At 44.5% G+C, this 16,189-nt stretch overlaps 1 protein-coding gene across 5 annotated transcripts in view; it reads left to right on the forward strand.

Annotated features, from left to right (window-relative positions):
- Positions 1-16,189, forward strand: part of LOC139421361 (myosin-10-like) — a 70,045-nt gene that overhangs the window by 32,266 nt on the left and 21,590 nt on the right. For 3 of the 5 annotated variants that reach the window (XR_011635613.1, XM_071172161.1, XM_071172159.1), the window contains exons 4-11: positions 5,831-5,858; positions 8,174-8,276; positions 8,704-8,736; positions 12,292-12,384; positions 14,419-14,482; positions 15,318-15,416; positions 15,643-15,786; positions 15,867-15,962. Coding sequence is in view for 4 of the 5 variants with exons in the window: in XM_071172161.1 (XP_071028262.1) it covers positions 5,831-5,858; positions 8,174-8,276; positions 8,704-8,736; positions 12,292-12,384; positions 14,419-14,482; positions 15,318-15,416; positions 15,643-15,786; positions 15,867-15,962 (660 nt within the window). In the remaining variant the exon portion in view is untranslated. The remainder of the gene's footprint in view (positions 1-5,830; positions 5,859-8,173; positions 8,277-8,703; positions 8,737-12,291; positions 12,385-14,418; positions 14,483-15,317; positions 15,417-15,642; positions 15,787-15,866; positions 15,963-16,189) is intronic. The other 2 variants (XM_071172162.1, XM_071172160.1) reach the window with 1 other exon arrangement.

The following is a 16,189-nucleotide window of genomic DNA, read 5'->3' on the forward strand; positions in this document are numbered from 1 at the left end:
TTGTCTATGTAGACCGAGATGCGGTGTTGTTTATGTGTGCCACCTTCCATCTCTTTCATTCCCGTAGTTGTTGCATGCTGTGTGGAGCAGCAGACAACAAGGCCAAGGACATGTTTGTGTCTACGCAATCATTATCTGAACTGTTGTATTTCGTTGGTAGGGGTATAGGTTCTCCCCTGGTTATAGTGAACTGTTCACTCTGAATTGATGGCAGGAGACTGACAGCTTGATTGTACTGAGATCAGCCTTCCTGAGCCTTCAGAAAGGGTTTTTCAGTAGTCCACAGCTTGATGGATGTATGGACTGATTTGACCCTGTCCTCTTGTTAGGCCCAGGATAATGGTGGCTTGTAACTTCATTGGGAGGAGACAACAACTAAGCTGGAATTGCTGATAAATCGATCAAATCAAGGACCTGTGAGTCGCAAAAGCGCTTTTGTTTTATTTCTGAATAATACTTTGTCTCTGTGCCATGGCTGCAGAGGGAGAGGGAGAGAAGGACTGTCAGAGGACTGAGAGAATAAGAGATGAGAGCAACAGTCAGGACAGAGGGAGAGAGATGAGCCAATAGAGTGTGAAATTGGTAGAACAATTTTCATTGGCCCCGCCCAGGGTATGTGAAACTGGTCATCTAGGAAACGGCCAGGGACAGAGCATATATGGGCAGAACAGATGGATACAGTCAGACAGCCCTCTGTGCATGGGAACACGAGAATGGAGGAGAGACTGGCTCACTTCACCAGCCAATGGGTTTGAATTGATATGAATGTATGGAGCCAATACATTTCTCTTTCATATGATATGGATAATATCATTATTAGCCCCATAGTGAGTATAACAACACAATGCGTACTAAATGAATGATTTCCTGGTAGGTATGAAGTATCTACCCTGTGTAATACACATTCACATTCACATAATGACCGTTAGCTAGTGTGCTTTCTGAGAACGTGGAGATCATATGAGCCATAGAGAATTAGGCTTTGATATGTATTACAGAATGACTTCAGCTTATTGGGTGTCTGGCTCTGTGCTCTGCCTGTGATGAATCCTCAGGTTTCTGATTGTGAAATGCCTTTTGATAAATGGCCCACAGAGACGGGTCATTTAAGTCACTATCTTGTTTATTTATTTATTTAGGCTTTAGAAGAGAATTAAAGATGCTAAATGACAGTTTGAAGGCCTAAGCCTTCGTCAGTGGAGAGGGAGTAAAGCAGGTGACAAGGAGAGAGTATTAGAACAAGTGAAAACAGAGGAAGTAGGTAGAGACCAGCACACCATTTTATAGCAGTGACTGGATCGATGAATCAATGGCTGAGGTCATCAGTATCGCTGACTACTGACGTTCAGCTGCCATTTTGAAAAACACGATTGGTCTCTGATGTGAATCATATTCTGATCATGTATATCTGAGTGTTGGGTGCTTCGATTCAAAGCGATCACAGCTACAAGGTCTGGTTGAAAATCAACAGGACGTGGATGATAACCATCGGAGTTAAATAGAAAGTTATTCTCATGAAAACCCAGTGAAAAGCTCTGTCACGGAGACAAAGAGTAATCAAACTGGAGCTCTGGAGTCTGGTGTGTCGTCAGGAACCTGGCCACTTCTACTCAGCAACCATGGATCATCCGTCCTGTTTTACTATTCTCATCAGACGCGTACAATTTGGAGAGCAATAGCTTTTGGGGTTGGCTGAGGCAGAGGAAAGGTTGTCTGTAATAGAGCAATAGACAGGTATGAGTATAAACAGACAGTGTGTCTCTGGGAGGAAAATAAGAGCACCACAGGCCAGAGAAATAGGAGCGCTCAACGATATGGTCATTTATCAGTGTGACTAGTCGCCAGCTGCAGTTCACACTATAGTGACATAACAAAAGGTCGTGCCTATAACACCTGGTAGACATTCAGGTAGCCAGTCAGTTCTCTGATGAAAGGTGACCGACATGAATGATTTATCATTCCAACCATCATTTGAGTTTAAAGATGATCATCCGTAGAGTTATATTTGTTCCTGGGACTCATTGTTCAAATCTGTCATGAGGTCACAGTCCCGGATCTGTGGGCTTAATAAAACCATGTAAGCTCTTTATCTTCTGATCAAATATGGGCTTGGGCTGGGGCGCAATGTACCCATGACGCAGGGTCCAGCAGTGACAGCTGCCCTCTGTGGCTGTCCAGTCTGTTAGTCAGAGGGACATGGGGCTGGTCAGGTAAACACAGTGACCTTAAAGGGTATCCAATGGTGACCTTCAGTGTGGCTGAGTCACGCCCAGACCTCCACAAGCCACCTGACACTGACAACACCTCATACCATGGGCTACCAGGGTGAGTCTGAATGGGGCTGAGGCACAATGAGCTTTTAGGGAGTGAGGACAGAGCTATGACAGAGACACAGAGAGGGAAGGGGTTGCAATAGGACCAGAGTTGTCACCAACACATACACAGTAAGCTCGTGTCCCTCTGATCCCTTCTGAGAGTGCTCTGACTGTTTCATCTATAACCATCCACTGTAGCTGTCATGTCAGTTTTCACCGTTTACAACATGCCTTTCTCTTTAAAGAATTGCAGTGGATTCATGATGCACATGCACACAAAGAATCATCAGTGTGTCCTCACTTCACCCCTTTCCCACTCTCTCCCTGGCTCAAAGCGTCATCCCCAGGGTGGGTAGATTTAGGGGCGTCAGGCGTGGTTGTCTGTAATGCCACTCACAGCGTGGTTGTCTGTAATGCCGGGGCTACACAGACACATTTTAACGTGACAAGACAACTTTATTAGTGTAACCTACAGCAGCGGGACTGTGAAATCAAACCCATTCAGAGATTGGAGAGCACAGCAATACTGGTTAGATATTGATGGAGGTGGTAAGAGTTGGTGGTATTAGTGGAGGGGGCATTCCTCCCAGTGATGTTGATGTTTAGGAATTTAAGGTATGTTTGGAGGATTTCCACAGGAAATGAAACAACCTCTGTCTTTCTTCCCATGAATGTCGAGGACTCCATCCTTACAGCGTCAGAACGTTGTTTGCATTTTAGGAGAAAAGGTTATCCAAACACAGAGGGGCCTCCGTGGCTATGATGTTTGTCCAATTTACAAGATGTTTCCATCTGGACTCAAATAGCTTCCTACCCAGAGACCCTCATTGTGTTGACTCTGTGTTACATCCCTCCGGATGATATACCTTCTGGTGTCACTGTGTCATGTCAGCTATGTCACCTATCCCCAAATAACTTTTCATAATTTCATTTCCCATACATTCTGAGGTTGAGAGAGTGCCTGTCACATCATTCCGACAGGTCCTGTTCCATTACATTTTTGGGGTTGATAGCCACTCCGATAAACTGGCATGCCTCCACAACACCCACTAAAGAGCTTCATCGGAGTCAATCTATGGAGAAAAAAAGAGAGTTGAGTTACTGTCCAGTCCACAGAGCAGGTTCTTGTTAGAGTAGATGAATAGATGCTGAGTCATGAGTGGGCTGAGGGGGTGAATAATGAGAGGCAGAAGGAGAATCATGAGGACAGCAGCTGCAGCAGGTATTTCTCTGGCAGACCACTGATCTATCTAGCATCTGTCTCTATCTATGCTTTTAACTCAGGAGTCTCCAACCCTGTTCCTGGAGAGCTACCATCCTGTAGGTTTTGACTCCAACCCCATTTGTAACCTCGCTGATTCAGCTTATCAACCAGCTAATTATTAGTATCAGGTGCGCTTGATTACGGTTGGAGCAAAATCCTAGAAGTCGCTGGCTCTCCAGGAAGAGGGTTGGAGTTAAACCCTACAGGAGGGTATCTCTCCAGGAACAGGGTTGGAGATTAAACCTGCAGGAGGGTATCTCTCCAGGAACAGGGTTGGAGATAAAAGCCTACAGGAGGGTATCTCTCCAGGAACAGGGTTGGAGAGCCCTGGTCTAGGCTGTTTGAACATTGACTTTTAGATCAGGTGGATCAGCTTTAATTTTGAAGATAGATTTTGGCTTACATCAATGTAATTGTCTGCATAATTTCCAATCCCCTATATATACAAATATATTTAAAAAATGTATTAAAAAATATATATATTTTCCTTTATTATTTTTCCTAACCCTATCACCCCTCCCCTAATTGTAGTAAACTAATGGACAACAACACTTTGGCTTCTACTTCCAGCTTATACATACTATACATTTTACAGACACAGTATATTTTACAATAGTTATCTTTTGTTTGTTTTTAGTCCTATCCAATACCAAAACCCTCCCATCTATCTCTGAAGACCATCCAGTTTTGATTTCTATTTGCTATGTATTTTTCAACTGTGCTGTTTCACTAAGATTCTGAACCTTTATACATTTTACTGACACAGTATATTTTACATTTAGTTATCTTGTTATTTTTAGTCCCACCCTTCAGCTCCCCTCAACCCCTCCCATCCATCTCTGAACACCATCCAGTTTTGATGTCTATTTGCCATATATTTTTCAGCTGTGATGTTTCACAAAAGTTCTGAACCTTTCTATTCTCATAGATTTGACATATTGTCAATTAAAGATAAAAATTTTTGCTAAGAGTATTATTATATTATTGGTGGATTGACTATGAGGGTTTGGCCGGTTATCTCATCGCGCACTAGGGCCTCCTCTGGAGGGCCGGGCACAGTGCACGCTAACCAGGTCGTCAGGTGCACGGTGTTTCCTCCAACACATTGGTGCGGCTGGCTTCCGGGTTGGATGCACGCTGTGTTAAGAAGCAGTGCGGCTTGGTTGGGTTGTGTTTCGGAGGACGCATGGCTTTCGACCTTCGTCTTTCCCGAGCTCGTACGGGAGTTGTAGCGATGAGACAAGATAGTAACTACTAACATTTGGATACCACGAAAAGGGTGTAAAATTGTCATTTAAAAAAAGTGATATTTTGGAGATTATTTCATTTTCAAGTGAGAGGTTGTAATCTGAATAAAGTATACCTGTTGTATGACTGAATCCTTTGGTGAGAGCCCGCTGAATTCATATTCATTATATAAATAGGCCTGTTTAATTTTGTCTGGCTTGCCATTCCAAATTAAATGGAATATGGATTTCATTTAGTAGCCCCCAATTGTAGCTAGCTAGGGATCTTATCATACCGCCGTCGGCAGAATAAAAGGTTATAGAAACATTATTATTGAATAGTTTCAGAGCACCTGCATACACTCAGTGATATCCAGCTACATCTGAGACTTAGGCCCAGTACTCTTTAACCTCGTTTGTTGCTTGTGTTTACTGGATTAAACACTTGCCTTGCAGCATAGAGGAAGACGCTTGCCAAATTGGCGGCTTTCATCTGGGAATTCCCTGCAACTGGGTGTTCAACTTTAGTAGTTCTGTCATATTGAATATCTTGTTTTTCAATATATGGATGAAATTAGGGCATGATTTGATCATATCAAGCACCTCCTCAACCACAGAGCCAGGGTGTCAGAGAAGTCCTCTGTGGATCCTAGGATTTGTAGTCTACATGGCTGCCCTCAGAGTTTAGGACTAGGCATGTCTAATCTGCTATGGATCGAAATCTCTTTTGAAATGAAAGACGTGTTAAGATCTGACCCTGACACAGCATGACTGTCTCTCATACAGCTAGAGTCTTTATGAATGGGCTGTAAGGCTGATCTGATCACACTCCTCAGTGTCTGCTGGGGCAGAACAGGACCACACTGTCACTGCAGGCCAGGGGACTCCTGTTGACATAAACACTGCATGGTGGGGGGGGTTCATTTCTTGTCTGGATGTCATAAAATGGCCTATGTGTGTGTGCACATTATCTGTAGTGGAATAGGCTGATTCTGACTCTGTCTTTTTGTTTTTTTCCCCCACAGATCGTGAAGACCAATCAATCCTTTGCACGTGAGTATCCTACTACTCTGTTGGGATCATTTCAATTGACATCCTTTTCACTCACATTTCACTGAAACATTTTACATGATTGAAAACAGCTTGCTTTTCAAATCAAATCATTGTCAATAATGATCAATTGTATTTGTCACATGCGCCGAATACACACTTACAAGCCCCAAACCAACAATGCAGTTCAAGAAATAGAGTAAAGACAAGATTTCCTCAATAAACTAAAGTATGAAATAAAAAGTAACACAATAAGATTACATAACAATAACGAGGCCATAACACAGGGGGTACCTAGTCAATGTGCAGGGCTACAGGTTAGTCGAGGTAATCAAATGGGGGTAATGACATTGACTAAATTTAACATATCAAAAATAGTTATGTGTATATTTCAGTGTTCCACATCCAAGGTATATTATCATCCCAAACCTTTATCTAAACTGCATCATGCTAATGCACCTGATGACGCCTGAGGATGTTCTGAGGCCTCTGCTCTGCTCCGTCAGTATGCTAGCTGTCCTGCTCCTGAAACATTACCTCATTAAACTGCCCAATAAGGTAAACAGATCGCCTCAGCCTGCCAAGTCCTGCTCTGACACCATCTCTCAAAGAGGACTCAGAGGGTAGAGGTTGTTTTTTTAAGGTGGGCCGATTCCAGAGGAGACTCAGTGGCTTTATGGGATGGAAAAGTAACCTGTCTGGCGCTGAGACTGATGTGGCTGTACCTTAAGTAGGGTCGCAGTGACGTACCCTGTCTTGTCCTTGAGTTCAATTTTGGTGATTTCCTCCATGCAGAGTTGCACCCCAGTCACTCCTTTCAGATTTACAGTCGAGCTCTTAGACTCGGGGAAGAAGGCAGAACAAGCCTACAGTATGTGGGAGTGAAGTGAGCAGCATTAGCATCTGTTAGTTGGTCAGAATGGGAGTTATACTGAAGTGATTAGCAAGGTCCTGCCATCCTGCTGGTTCTCAATTATGGACTAGATCTAAAAAGCTTTATGATGTAGTTATGGAACTAAGTTGGCATTTGAGAAACTTTGTGCAGAGTAGAGGGAGTTATGAGTGTGGTTTGGTACACAGTCTTCAAACAATTACACCCCCTGTTGGCCAGGATGCTACTTCCCGAGTTCTTGAGTGCTATATGCCAATGATCTCATTTAGACCGACCCATTATCACAGCAATAAGCACACCAATCTTACACCATCTTATAAAGTTGTCATGTCTGGCCAGAAACCTACTCTGTTGTACTATCTGAGAGAGAATCCAGTCTTCCTGTCATTGAAAACCAGTGAGAACTGGTTTACATGCCAGTCCACATGATGAGTAATAATTTGGTTTACAGAACAGAAAGTGGGTCAAAGACCTGTGGAATCTCTCACCTTAAGAGTGTGACACACTGATGCAAGAGTCACAGGCCTCACACACTGATGACCTGGCTACCTTGTGCTTGAATAAGAAGAGTGACTAATACAGAAAGCCAGTCTGCTTGGAATGAAGAAAAGTATGTCCCATGCCCAAATCTGATGTTGTCATTTCAACCTAAAACATCTCACTGTTCTCACAATTGTAATGTGACATCAAATGAATCTGAAATGGCATTTGATTAACATATATTACACTATACCCCCACACCACCCATATACAAAATGTAGAGGAGGAGACTCACATTGAGTTGCACTCTGGCCATTTATCCATTAAGCCAGCATTCTGTGTGGAGAGCTAATAGCTGGCTATGGTAAAGCCACTGGTATGTGGCTGTGTGCTGGGTCTGGAGGGGAGTGAGAGTTGGGCGGAGCTGTGGACATCCCTGTCATTAGAGCCGGGCCAAAAGCAGAGCCTAGAAACCCTGGAGACCTGCCCACCCAACCACAGGACCCTGGAGTTAAAATCAGACAGAGCAGAGCAGGGAAAACAAACAACAGTATCAGACTCTCTCTAGTCTATAGTATGTCCCAGGGCTGAGCAGAGCCACCCCATCTGACATGATGAGCCTATGGGCTGGGCTGGGTCGTTTATGTGTTTTGACTGTATTTGGTTGAGAATATATGTGGAAGCCTTCCAGGAAGCTTGGCTCTGTCTAGCAACCAAAGGCACATTCATAACAGTAGACAAAGGGTAATGCAACTATTTGCTGGAAGTGTTCAACAGTGCTGAAATGTTATTTATTTTATGAGGCCTGCTTGGTAGTAGATTAGACCAGTTTCTTTGCTCTCCCTCCACCCCCCCCCCCCCCCTCCTCTCTCTCCCCCCATCCTCTCTTCCAATGTATTGTATATGATATGTATTGGTCCTGTCTGTCTGTCTCCTCCTCACACAGAGGCGAGTCGGGTGCCGGCAAGACAGAAAACACCAAAAAGGTCATCCAGTACCTGGCCCACGTCGCCTCGTCACACAAAGGACGCAAAGACCACAACATTCCTGTGAGTGTTTCCATTCCCTACTTCCCTGTTCCCTTCCTGAACTCTTCCTGTTAAACCCTCCAATGTGTCCATGCTGGACCCAAAGGCCGAGGCTTTAGCACAGTGTGTACTCAACTTACTTCTAAACAATGTGTTCTAGTTTAATGACCCCTGATGCTAATGGCTAACGTAGCTCCTCCAGTAGAGTCTAATCAGTTTGTTGTTGTGTACCATCTTAACCTGAACGGTCTCCGCTCCAGCTCTGTGGTGCTCAGTGCCACTCTGTCAGAGACAAATGTTAGCAGGATAATGTTAGCAGGATAATGTTAGCAGGATAATGTTAGCAGGATAATGTTAGCCACCAGTAGGTTCACTGCTTATGGCTTGTGTTTGACATAAGCACCTCCAGGTCTAACCCTTCCCTTTGTTTATTACCTGAAACAAACAGCCCGAATCCCCTAAAGCGTTGAACAAGCTCCAGGCAAGTGTTTCCCCACTTTCTAAAACACTTGTGCTCAGTTTGGATGTTTTTGCATGCCCTTCCCGAAATCAAACTGTACTGTCTTTTCCCATGAACGTATCTCTGCTGGTATATGTGGTATTTGTTTGTGCTGGAAAAACGTTTAAGTCTGCTATCAAACCGACAGACTCGTATTACATTGTGTTTTATCAGTTGTTTTAGGTTTATTTAAAGGAAATGCCCAACAGTGTCAACATACAGTAAGCCTTAAAAAGGGAAACAAATATTTTGTCATTTGAAAAACAGTGACTGTTCATTTTCTGTGACCTAACAATAACTAACCCCATATGCATGTGCTGTTTGTGTTTAGGTTCCAGTCATATTTATCTTTGTCATTCCCACTTTGAATGTCCATGGCAATGAGAGGATTTGGTGTGAACTGTGAAATCACGTCAGACTGTGGCTCTCCAAACCCTCTTCCACAACAACCCTCTAATATCTCAACCATTCTCCTTTATTCATGCTAGCTTTTCATTTGATTAGCTCAGAAAGCCTTTGGCATAGCTTCAAATACCTTTAATGCACTGTTAATGCCCACGGCCACACTAATACTGTTTGTGTCCATAATAACACCTGACTACTCATTCACACTCAGTGGATTCCTGTCCTACAGTACAGTCTGTGAGTAGCTGTTGCTTTTGATTGTTCCTAATCAATAAGCACATGTTGGGTCAGTGATGTGGGAATGCTGTGAACTTCCTATCCCCCATCTCAATCCTCACATCTTTGGGAATGAAATTAAGCTACTATTGTCTCTCTGCTGCATAACATGGGCATGCTTCAGTAACAATGGAGGCTCACCTGGGACTAATACACCGCACATCATTTTTCAGCTTGATTCATGATCCACTGTTCCCCCACAGAGACTTCTAACTTTACAGCATTCTTTCCAACTGAATACTCCACTGTGGATACTTCTGAGTGTAAATTAGATATTTACTGGCCCTCATTGTCCCCCCACTCAGTTTGCCCAGGAGCTATTTGTCTTTCCCAAAACCTTTTTTTCCCCCTCTGTAAAGCTATGCTTTGCTGAAGCAGATGCTGCTAAGATTAAACACCCCCTAAAAAAATTACACTCACCCAGGTTGTGTGTATGTAGTGTTGATGTGTGGCGTTATCCTGGCTGTAACTCTGTACCTGGGTCCATGTGCCAGAATACACCAGTCCACTACAGCCCACTGCCCTCCCACACCACGCTACCTCTGTGTCCAGTTACGATCCCTATGAGCACAGGCCAGAGGAATGTGGAGCGAGGGGATGATGGGAGGGAGGAGAGGGGAGGGGAGGTTGGGGGCCAAGTAGCAGCTCTGATAGAAGAGTGGGCCCCAGACACCCAGTAGCCAGGAGCTTGGGGATTTTTCAGTGGGGCAGAGCTGTGGAAGTATTGCATTGATCTGATACAATGTGTGTGCATTAGGGAGGTATTGTGCAGTGTAGTAGGTAAAGGATAAGAGAGGGAGTGAAAATGTACACATGACCCTTCCTTAGCGTCCAGCCATCAGGAGAGAGAGGTTTGACTGGAGCAGCTCTCTGACTCTGATCCAGACAGTGGGAGGAGGAACTCAATACCTCCATGTGATCTGTACAGTTTAGATCTGATTTCCACCCTGAGTTGAGCTCCTGAAAGAAAAGTAGTCCTCACGTCCTGTTCTGCCCCGCCAGGCACCCCGACTCCAGTCTCATTCCTGGAAATGATATATGTGGAGTCATTGAGCTAATTAAACACAATCTACCCCGGTGATGCTCCCTTCTCTTACGTTGACATGTTTAACTATTCAGACAACATTATGTTAATAATGTGTCTTGTCTGGAACCAGGGGTTTAGTATATGTATGCTCTGTAGTGCATTTCTCAAACTCTAGAAACCTGAGTTATAGGATGTGCTTCAGGGTTGACTGGACAAATCTACACGGTAGAGGCTGCAGTATGTTTAAGTGGGCCAGTCCTTCTGGCAGCAGCCCTACTTCTCTCTGCACCACTCTCTCACTCACCCGTATGTAGGCTGAGCCTGTCCCACATATCTGTGCTGGGCTGGGCAGCGCTACCCCCCAACCTTTAAAATCACAGAAAACTCTGGCCCACCGGGTCAACAAAAACCTGGCCCCAGTGTCCCATCCCCGAAGAGAAACCAGGGCGGTACAGGCTGACTGGTTGCAGTGCTATTTCTGTTGTGCCCACACAGCCAGCGCCCTGGTTAAAGTGGGTAAAGGGGGCGAGGTGCGGGATGGTGGAATGCCCCCACCGCTCGAGGATTTGGAAAGTAGCCACCGCCCCGTCACAGCAGTTTCTCCCAGAAGTGGAGGGTGCATGTGAGCATCGTCACAACCACAGGAATGCTCTCACCACCCCACAATGTCTCACTTTAGTTACTGCAGGCAGTGCTGCTTTTTACCCTCTGTCCTCTCTGTATGTGGGGAAGAAGTAGACTAGTGGCCTCTCAAACCCTGTGAGACAGTTGGCTGTGCCCTGTGGTCGGCTGTGCCCTGTGGTCGGCTATGCCCTGTGGTCGGCTATGCCCTGTGGTCGGCTATGCCCTGTGGTCGGCTATGCCCTGTGGTCGGCTATGCCCTGTGGTCGGCTATGCCCTGTGGTCGGCTATGCCCTGTGGTCGGCTATGCCCTTTGGCTGGTTATGCCCTGTGGCTGGTTATGCCCTGTGGCTGGTTATGCCCTGTGGCTGGTTATGCCCTGTGGCTGGTTATGCCCTGTGGCTCGCTATGCCCTGTGGTTGGCTATGCCCTGTGGGTGGCTATGCCCTGTGGGTGGCTATGCCCTGTGGCTGGCTATTCCCTGTGGTTGGCTATGCCCTGAGGTTGGCTATGCCCTCCAACCTGTGATGGACATGACCAGCAGCATATAAACAGCATTTAAACCTCTGTCTACACGATTCATACAGTAGGCTTGTATTTGCTCTGCTCATTAGCTCGAATTGATCAGTTGGTGTATGTTTTGACATAATATTATTAAACTGTCTAATATTATAAACGGAATAATATTTAGTCCCAGATGTTAATATGAGTATAACACGACCGCCACTTCTGATTTAAGAGCATTATGATCAGGCCTTTTGAGGAGGATTCTAGTGCTGCATCATTTTGTGTTCAGTCAAACAAAAATGTATTTTTCTCTCCAAAGACTGGTATTGATATTGAGGAATGCATTATTAAAGAAAGCCTCAGTCAAGAGTGCACTGAACCTTCCGTTTTGCAGATGAGCTGAACCATATGGTTTACATTTAGTGTTTCTCAACATTGTATGAAATAATTGGGTACAATGTCATCTTACTGACATCATACTTTTAATGGGTTATTCATTCAGTAGAAATATAGCAGATGTCTACTGCATAACAGAGGTTCCATTCTCACACTCTTTTTACTTCCCATGTCCACCCTGTGGTGAAAGCAATGGCACTTGTCCATACCGATTTAATACGTCTTTCATTAGCGGTTCATGGCTGGTTTAGGTGGTGGCGGTATTAACTGGCTCTATATCACTCAGTTTCTCCCTCACTTTACAGGGCGAGCTGGAACGGCAGCTTCTGCAAGCCAACCCCATCCTTGAATCCTTTGGCAATGCCAAGACGGTGAAAAACGACAACTCGTCACGTTTCGTAAGTTCAAAAAGCTACACTTGGATACAAATAGTCTTGAATGTGACAGCTTTACTGTGTTTTATGTACACATTTGTAGACGGTCTATACACAGACCCTATGTGTAAATAGGCATTGTAGGACCTGCCTCTCCAGAATACAGTGAAATAGTGTAGGAAGGAGAACACTGTCTGCTAAAGAGCACGGCAATGCGTTTTCCATGTTCCATAATCCTGGCATACACACACACACACACACACACACACACACACACACACACACACACACACACACACACACACACACACACACACACACACACACACACACACACAGTGTATCCCCACTTCCGACCAGAACTGACAACACATACAGTGGGGCAAAAAAGTATTTAGTCAGCCACCAATTGTGCAAGTTCTCCCACTTAAAAAGATGAGAGAAGCCTGTAATTTTCATCATAGGTAAACTTCAACTATGACAGACAAAATGAGAAAAAAAAATCCAGAAAATCACATTGTAGGATTTTTAATGAATTTATTTGCAAATTATGGTGGAAAATAAGTATTTGGTCAATAATAAAAGTTTATCTCAATACTTTGTTATATACCCTTTGTTGGCAATGACAGAGGTCAAACGTTTTCTGTAAGTCTTCACAAGGTTTTCACACACTGTTGCTGGTATTTTGGCCCATTCCTCCATGCAGATCTCCTCTAGAGCAGTGATGTTTTGGGGCTGTTGCTGGGCAACACGGACTTTCAACTCCCTCCAAAGATTTTCTATGGCGTTGAGATCTGGAGACTGGCTAGGCCACTCCAGGACCTTGAAATGCTTCTTACGAAGCCACTCCTTCGTTGCCCGGGCTGTGTGTTTGGGATCATTGTCATGCTGAAAGACCCAGCCATGTTTCATCTTCAATGCCCTTGCTGATGGAAGGAGGTTTTCACTCAAAATCTCACGATACATGGCCCCATTCCTTCTTTCCTTTACACGGATCAGTCATCCTGGTCCCTTTGCAGAAAAACAGCCCCATAGCATGATGTTTCCACCCCCATGCTTCACAGTAGGTATAGTGTTCTTTGGATGTAACTCAGCAATCTTCTTCTGGATCATCCAAATGCTCTCTAGCAAATTTCAGACGGGCCTGGACATGTACTGGCTTAAGCAGGGGGACATGTCTGGCACTGCAGGATTTGAGTCCCTGGCGGCGTAGTGTGTTACTGATGGTAGGCTTTGTTACTTTGGTCCCAGCTCTCTGCAGGTCATTCACTAGGTCCCCCCGTGTGGTTCTGGGTTTTTTGCTCACCGTTCTTGTGATCATTTTGACCCCACGGGGTGAGATCTTGCGTGGAGCCCCAGATGGAGGGAGATTATCAGTGGTCTTGTATGTCTTCCATTTCCTAATAATTGCTCCCACAGTTGATTTCTTCAAACCAAGCTGCTTACCTATTGCAGATTCAGTCTTCCCAGCCTGGTGCAGGTCTACAATTTTGTTTCTGGTGTCCTTTGACAGCTCTTTGGTCTTGGCCATAGTGGAGTTTGGAGTGTGACTGTTTGAGGTTGTGTCTTTTATACTGATAACAAGTTCAAACAGGTGCCATTAATACAGGTAACGAATGGAGGACAGAGGAGTCTCTTAAAGAAGAAGTTACAGGTCTGTGAGAGCCAGAAATCTTGCTTGTTTGTAGGTGACCAAATACTTATTTTCCACCATAATTTGCAAATAAATTAATTAAAAATCCTACAATGTGATTTTCTGGATTTATTTTCTCATTTTGTCTGTCATAGTTGAAGTGTACCTATGAAGAAAATTACAGGCCTCTCTCATCTTTTTAAGTGGGAGAACTTGCACAATTGGTGGCTGACCAAATACTTTTTTGCCCCACTGTACACACTCACAGTGTATCCCCACTTCCGACCAGACCTGACATTATACGTCACGGATGTCTGCAGAAGTGATACTGTTGACTCAGTGGGGACTTTTGGGCTCACAGAGGCCTACAATGTCACACAATGTTTAGAACTGCTGCCTTACACATTTTGTATCCTTCCCTACAGGGCAAGTTCATCAGAGTCAACTTTGACGTGACCGGCTACATTGTTGGGGCCAATATCGAGACCTGTATCCTCAAAGATGGGAGACTGGGAAGTGAAGGGGGAGAGGATGTAGGAGTCTGCAGATGTACATACATAGTCAGGGTTTGGCTCAAGGGGCTCTGGGATTTGTGCCACACTTCAATGCAGAGTGCTCACCAGATAGTGGATAGACTTAGGTTCTTAGAGCTAGATATATTCATACTCAGCCGTTGTTTATTCATGTTTAGGTTGACTTTGGAGAATACTGGTTTTCGTTTTCTAAAATTGAATTATATCTGGTCGTTATGCTTGTGAGAAATGTCAAATTTGTGTCCCTCAAGAATAGCATGTTGTGCAAGATTTGGCGTTGCAGACAGTATGATTTATAAAGCAGTGTGGTGTGTGCTATACAGGCATTTCACTTTCTGAGATGGTGGTACTCAAGGTTTCTGGAAACACTGACTAAATAGCAACCCACTCAGTGGGCATTTCAGTCTCCTGTAAAACTAAGGTCCAGTGATGTGCACAGTTGAGCTCTTGCCTGAAGCCCAAAATGGTTGTTCTTTAGACAAAACACCCTGTACTCAGACACAAGTGATCAGAAACACATGACTTTACAATTTTAGGGCCAGCAAATTATGCCCAGTATCTCTAGATTGGGACCGCATTTAACATATTAGTCTATTGAGTTTGGCGTTAACAGAAATGAATACTTATTATTTTACAGTATAACATACAAGTATAGCAAGAAGCAGCAATTCATACCAATCCATTGTATGTTTGAGAAGATTCTGCTAGACATGGCACAATAACCAGTAAGCCATTTACCAGCACAGGAATGATGGCATTGCTCCTTTGGACCTTGACTCCCTGACTACCAGACCTCCTGGAGAAGTCCAGGGCCGTTCGCCAGGCCAAAGACGAGAGGACCTTCCATGTCTTCTACCAGCTTCTGGCAGGAGCCGGGGAGCACCTCAAAAGTCAGTATCTTATACACCATTCCAATTATAATGGTTGTCAATAGTGTCTTCTGCAAGAAGAATCACAACTATGTCTATTATTTTCAGTTTTTCAATGTTCTGTGCCAGAAATGGCTCGTTCAATATTGTATATGCCATTTCATTATTTCATCTCATGTTATAAGTCCTGGCTGTTCTGTTATAGTACTGGTTTTTGATTTGTCTCCCCCTACCCCTGTCCTCTCAGCTGACCTGCTCCTGGAGGGCTTCGACAACTACCGCTTCCTGTCCAATGGCAACATTACCATCCCTGGCCAGCAGGACAAGGACAACTTCCAGGAGACCATGGATGCCATGCACATCATGAGCTTCTCCCATGAGGAGATTGTATGTGAGTATACACACCCTAGACCATGCATGTAGTATCAATGTCTTTATTCTTGTCTGATTTACTCTCCCTTGTGGTTGCAGGCATGCTGAAGGTGGTGTCTGCAGTACTACAGTTTGGTAACGTTGTCTTCAAGAAGGAGAGGAACACAGACCAGGCCTCCATGCCTGAGAACACAGGTAATGCTATACCCTCAGAGGCCATACATAATCCAACCAACACTCCAGCACTTTGAAATCATCCAGCTTAAGTTGAACCATTTCTCACCACACAGCTGAAAATACATTGTCCCAGTTTACAGTGAGCTTACTCTCTGGGCTGCAAGTCTTCAACATTGATCATCCTCCCACATATGCTGCTCAGTCTCAAAAACAGTCCACTCACTTGGGCCACATAATTTACTGCA

The sequence above is a fragment of the Oncorhynchus clarkii genome, chromosome 12, assembly GCF_045791955.1.
Source record: "Oncorhynchus clarkii lewisi isolate Uvic-CL-2024 chromosome 12, UVic_Ocla_1.0, whole genome shotgun sequence".
NCBI lineage: Eukaryota > Metazoa > Chordata > Actinopteri > Salmoniformes > Salmonidae > Oncorhynchus > Oncorhynchus clarkii.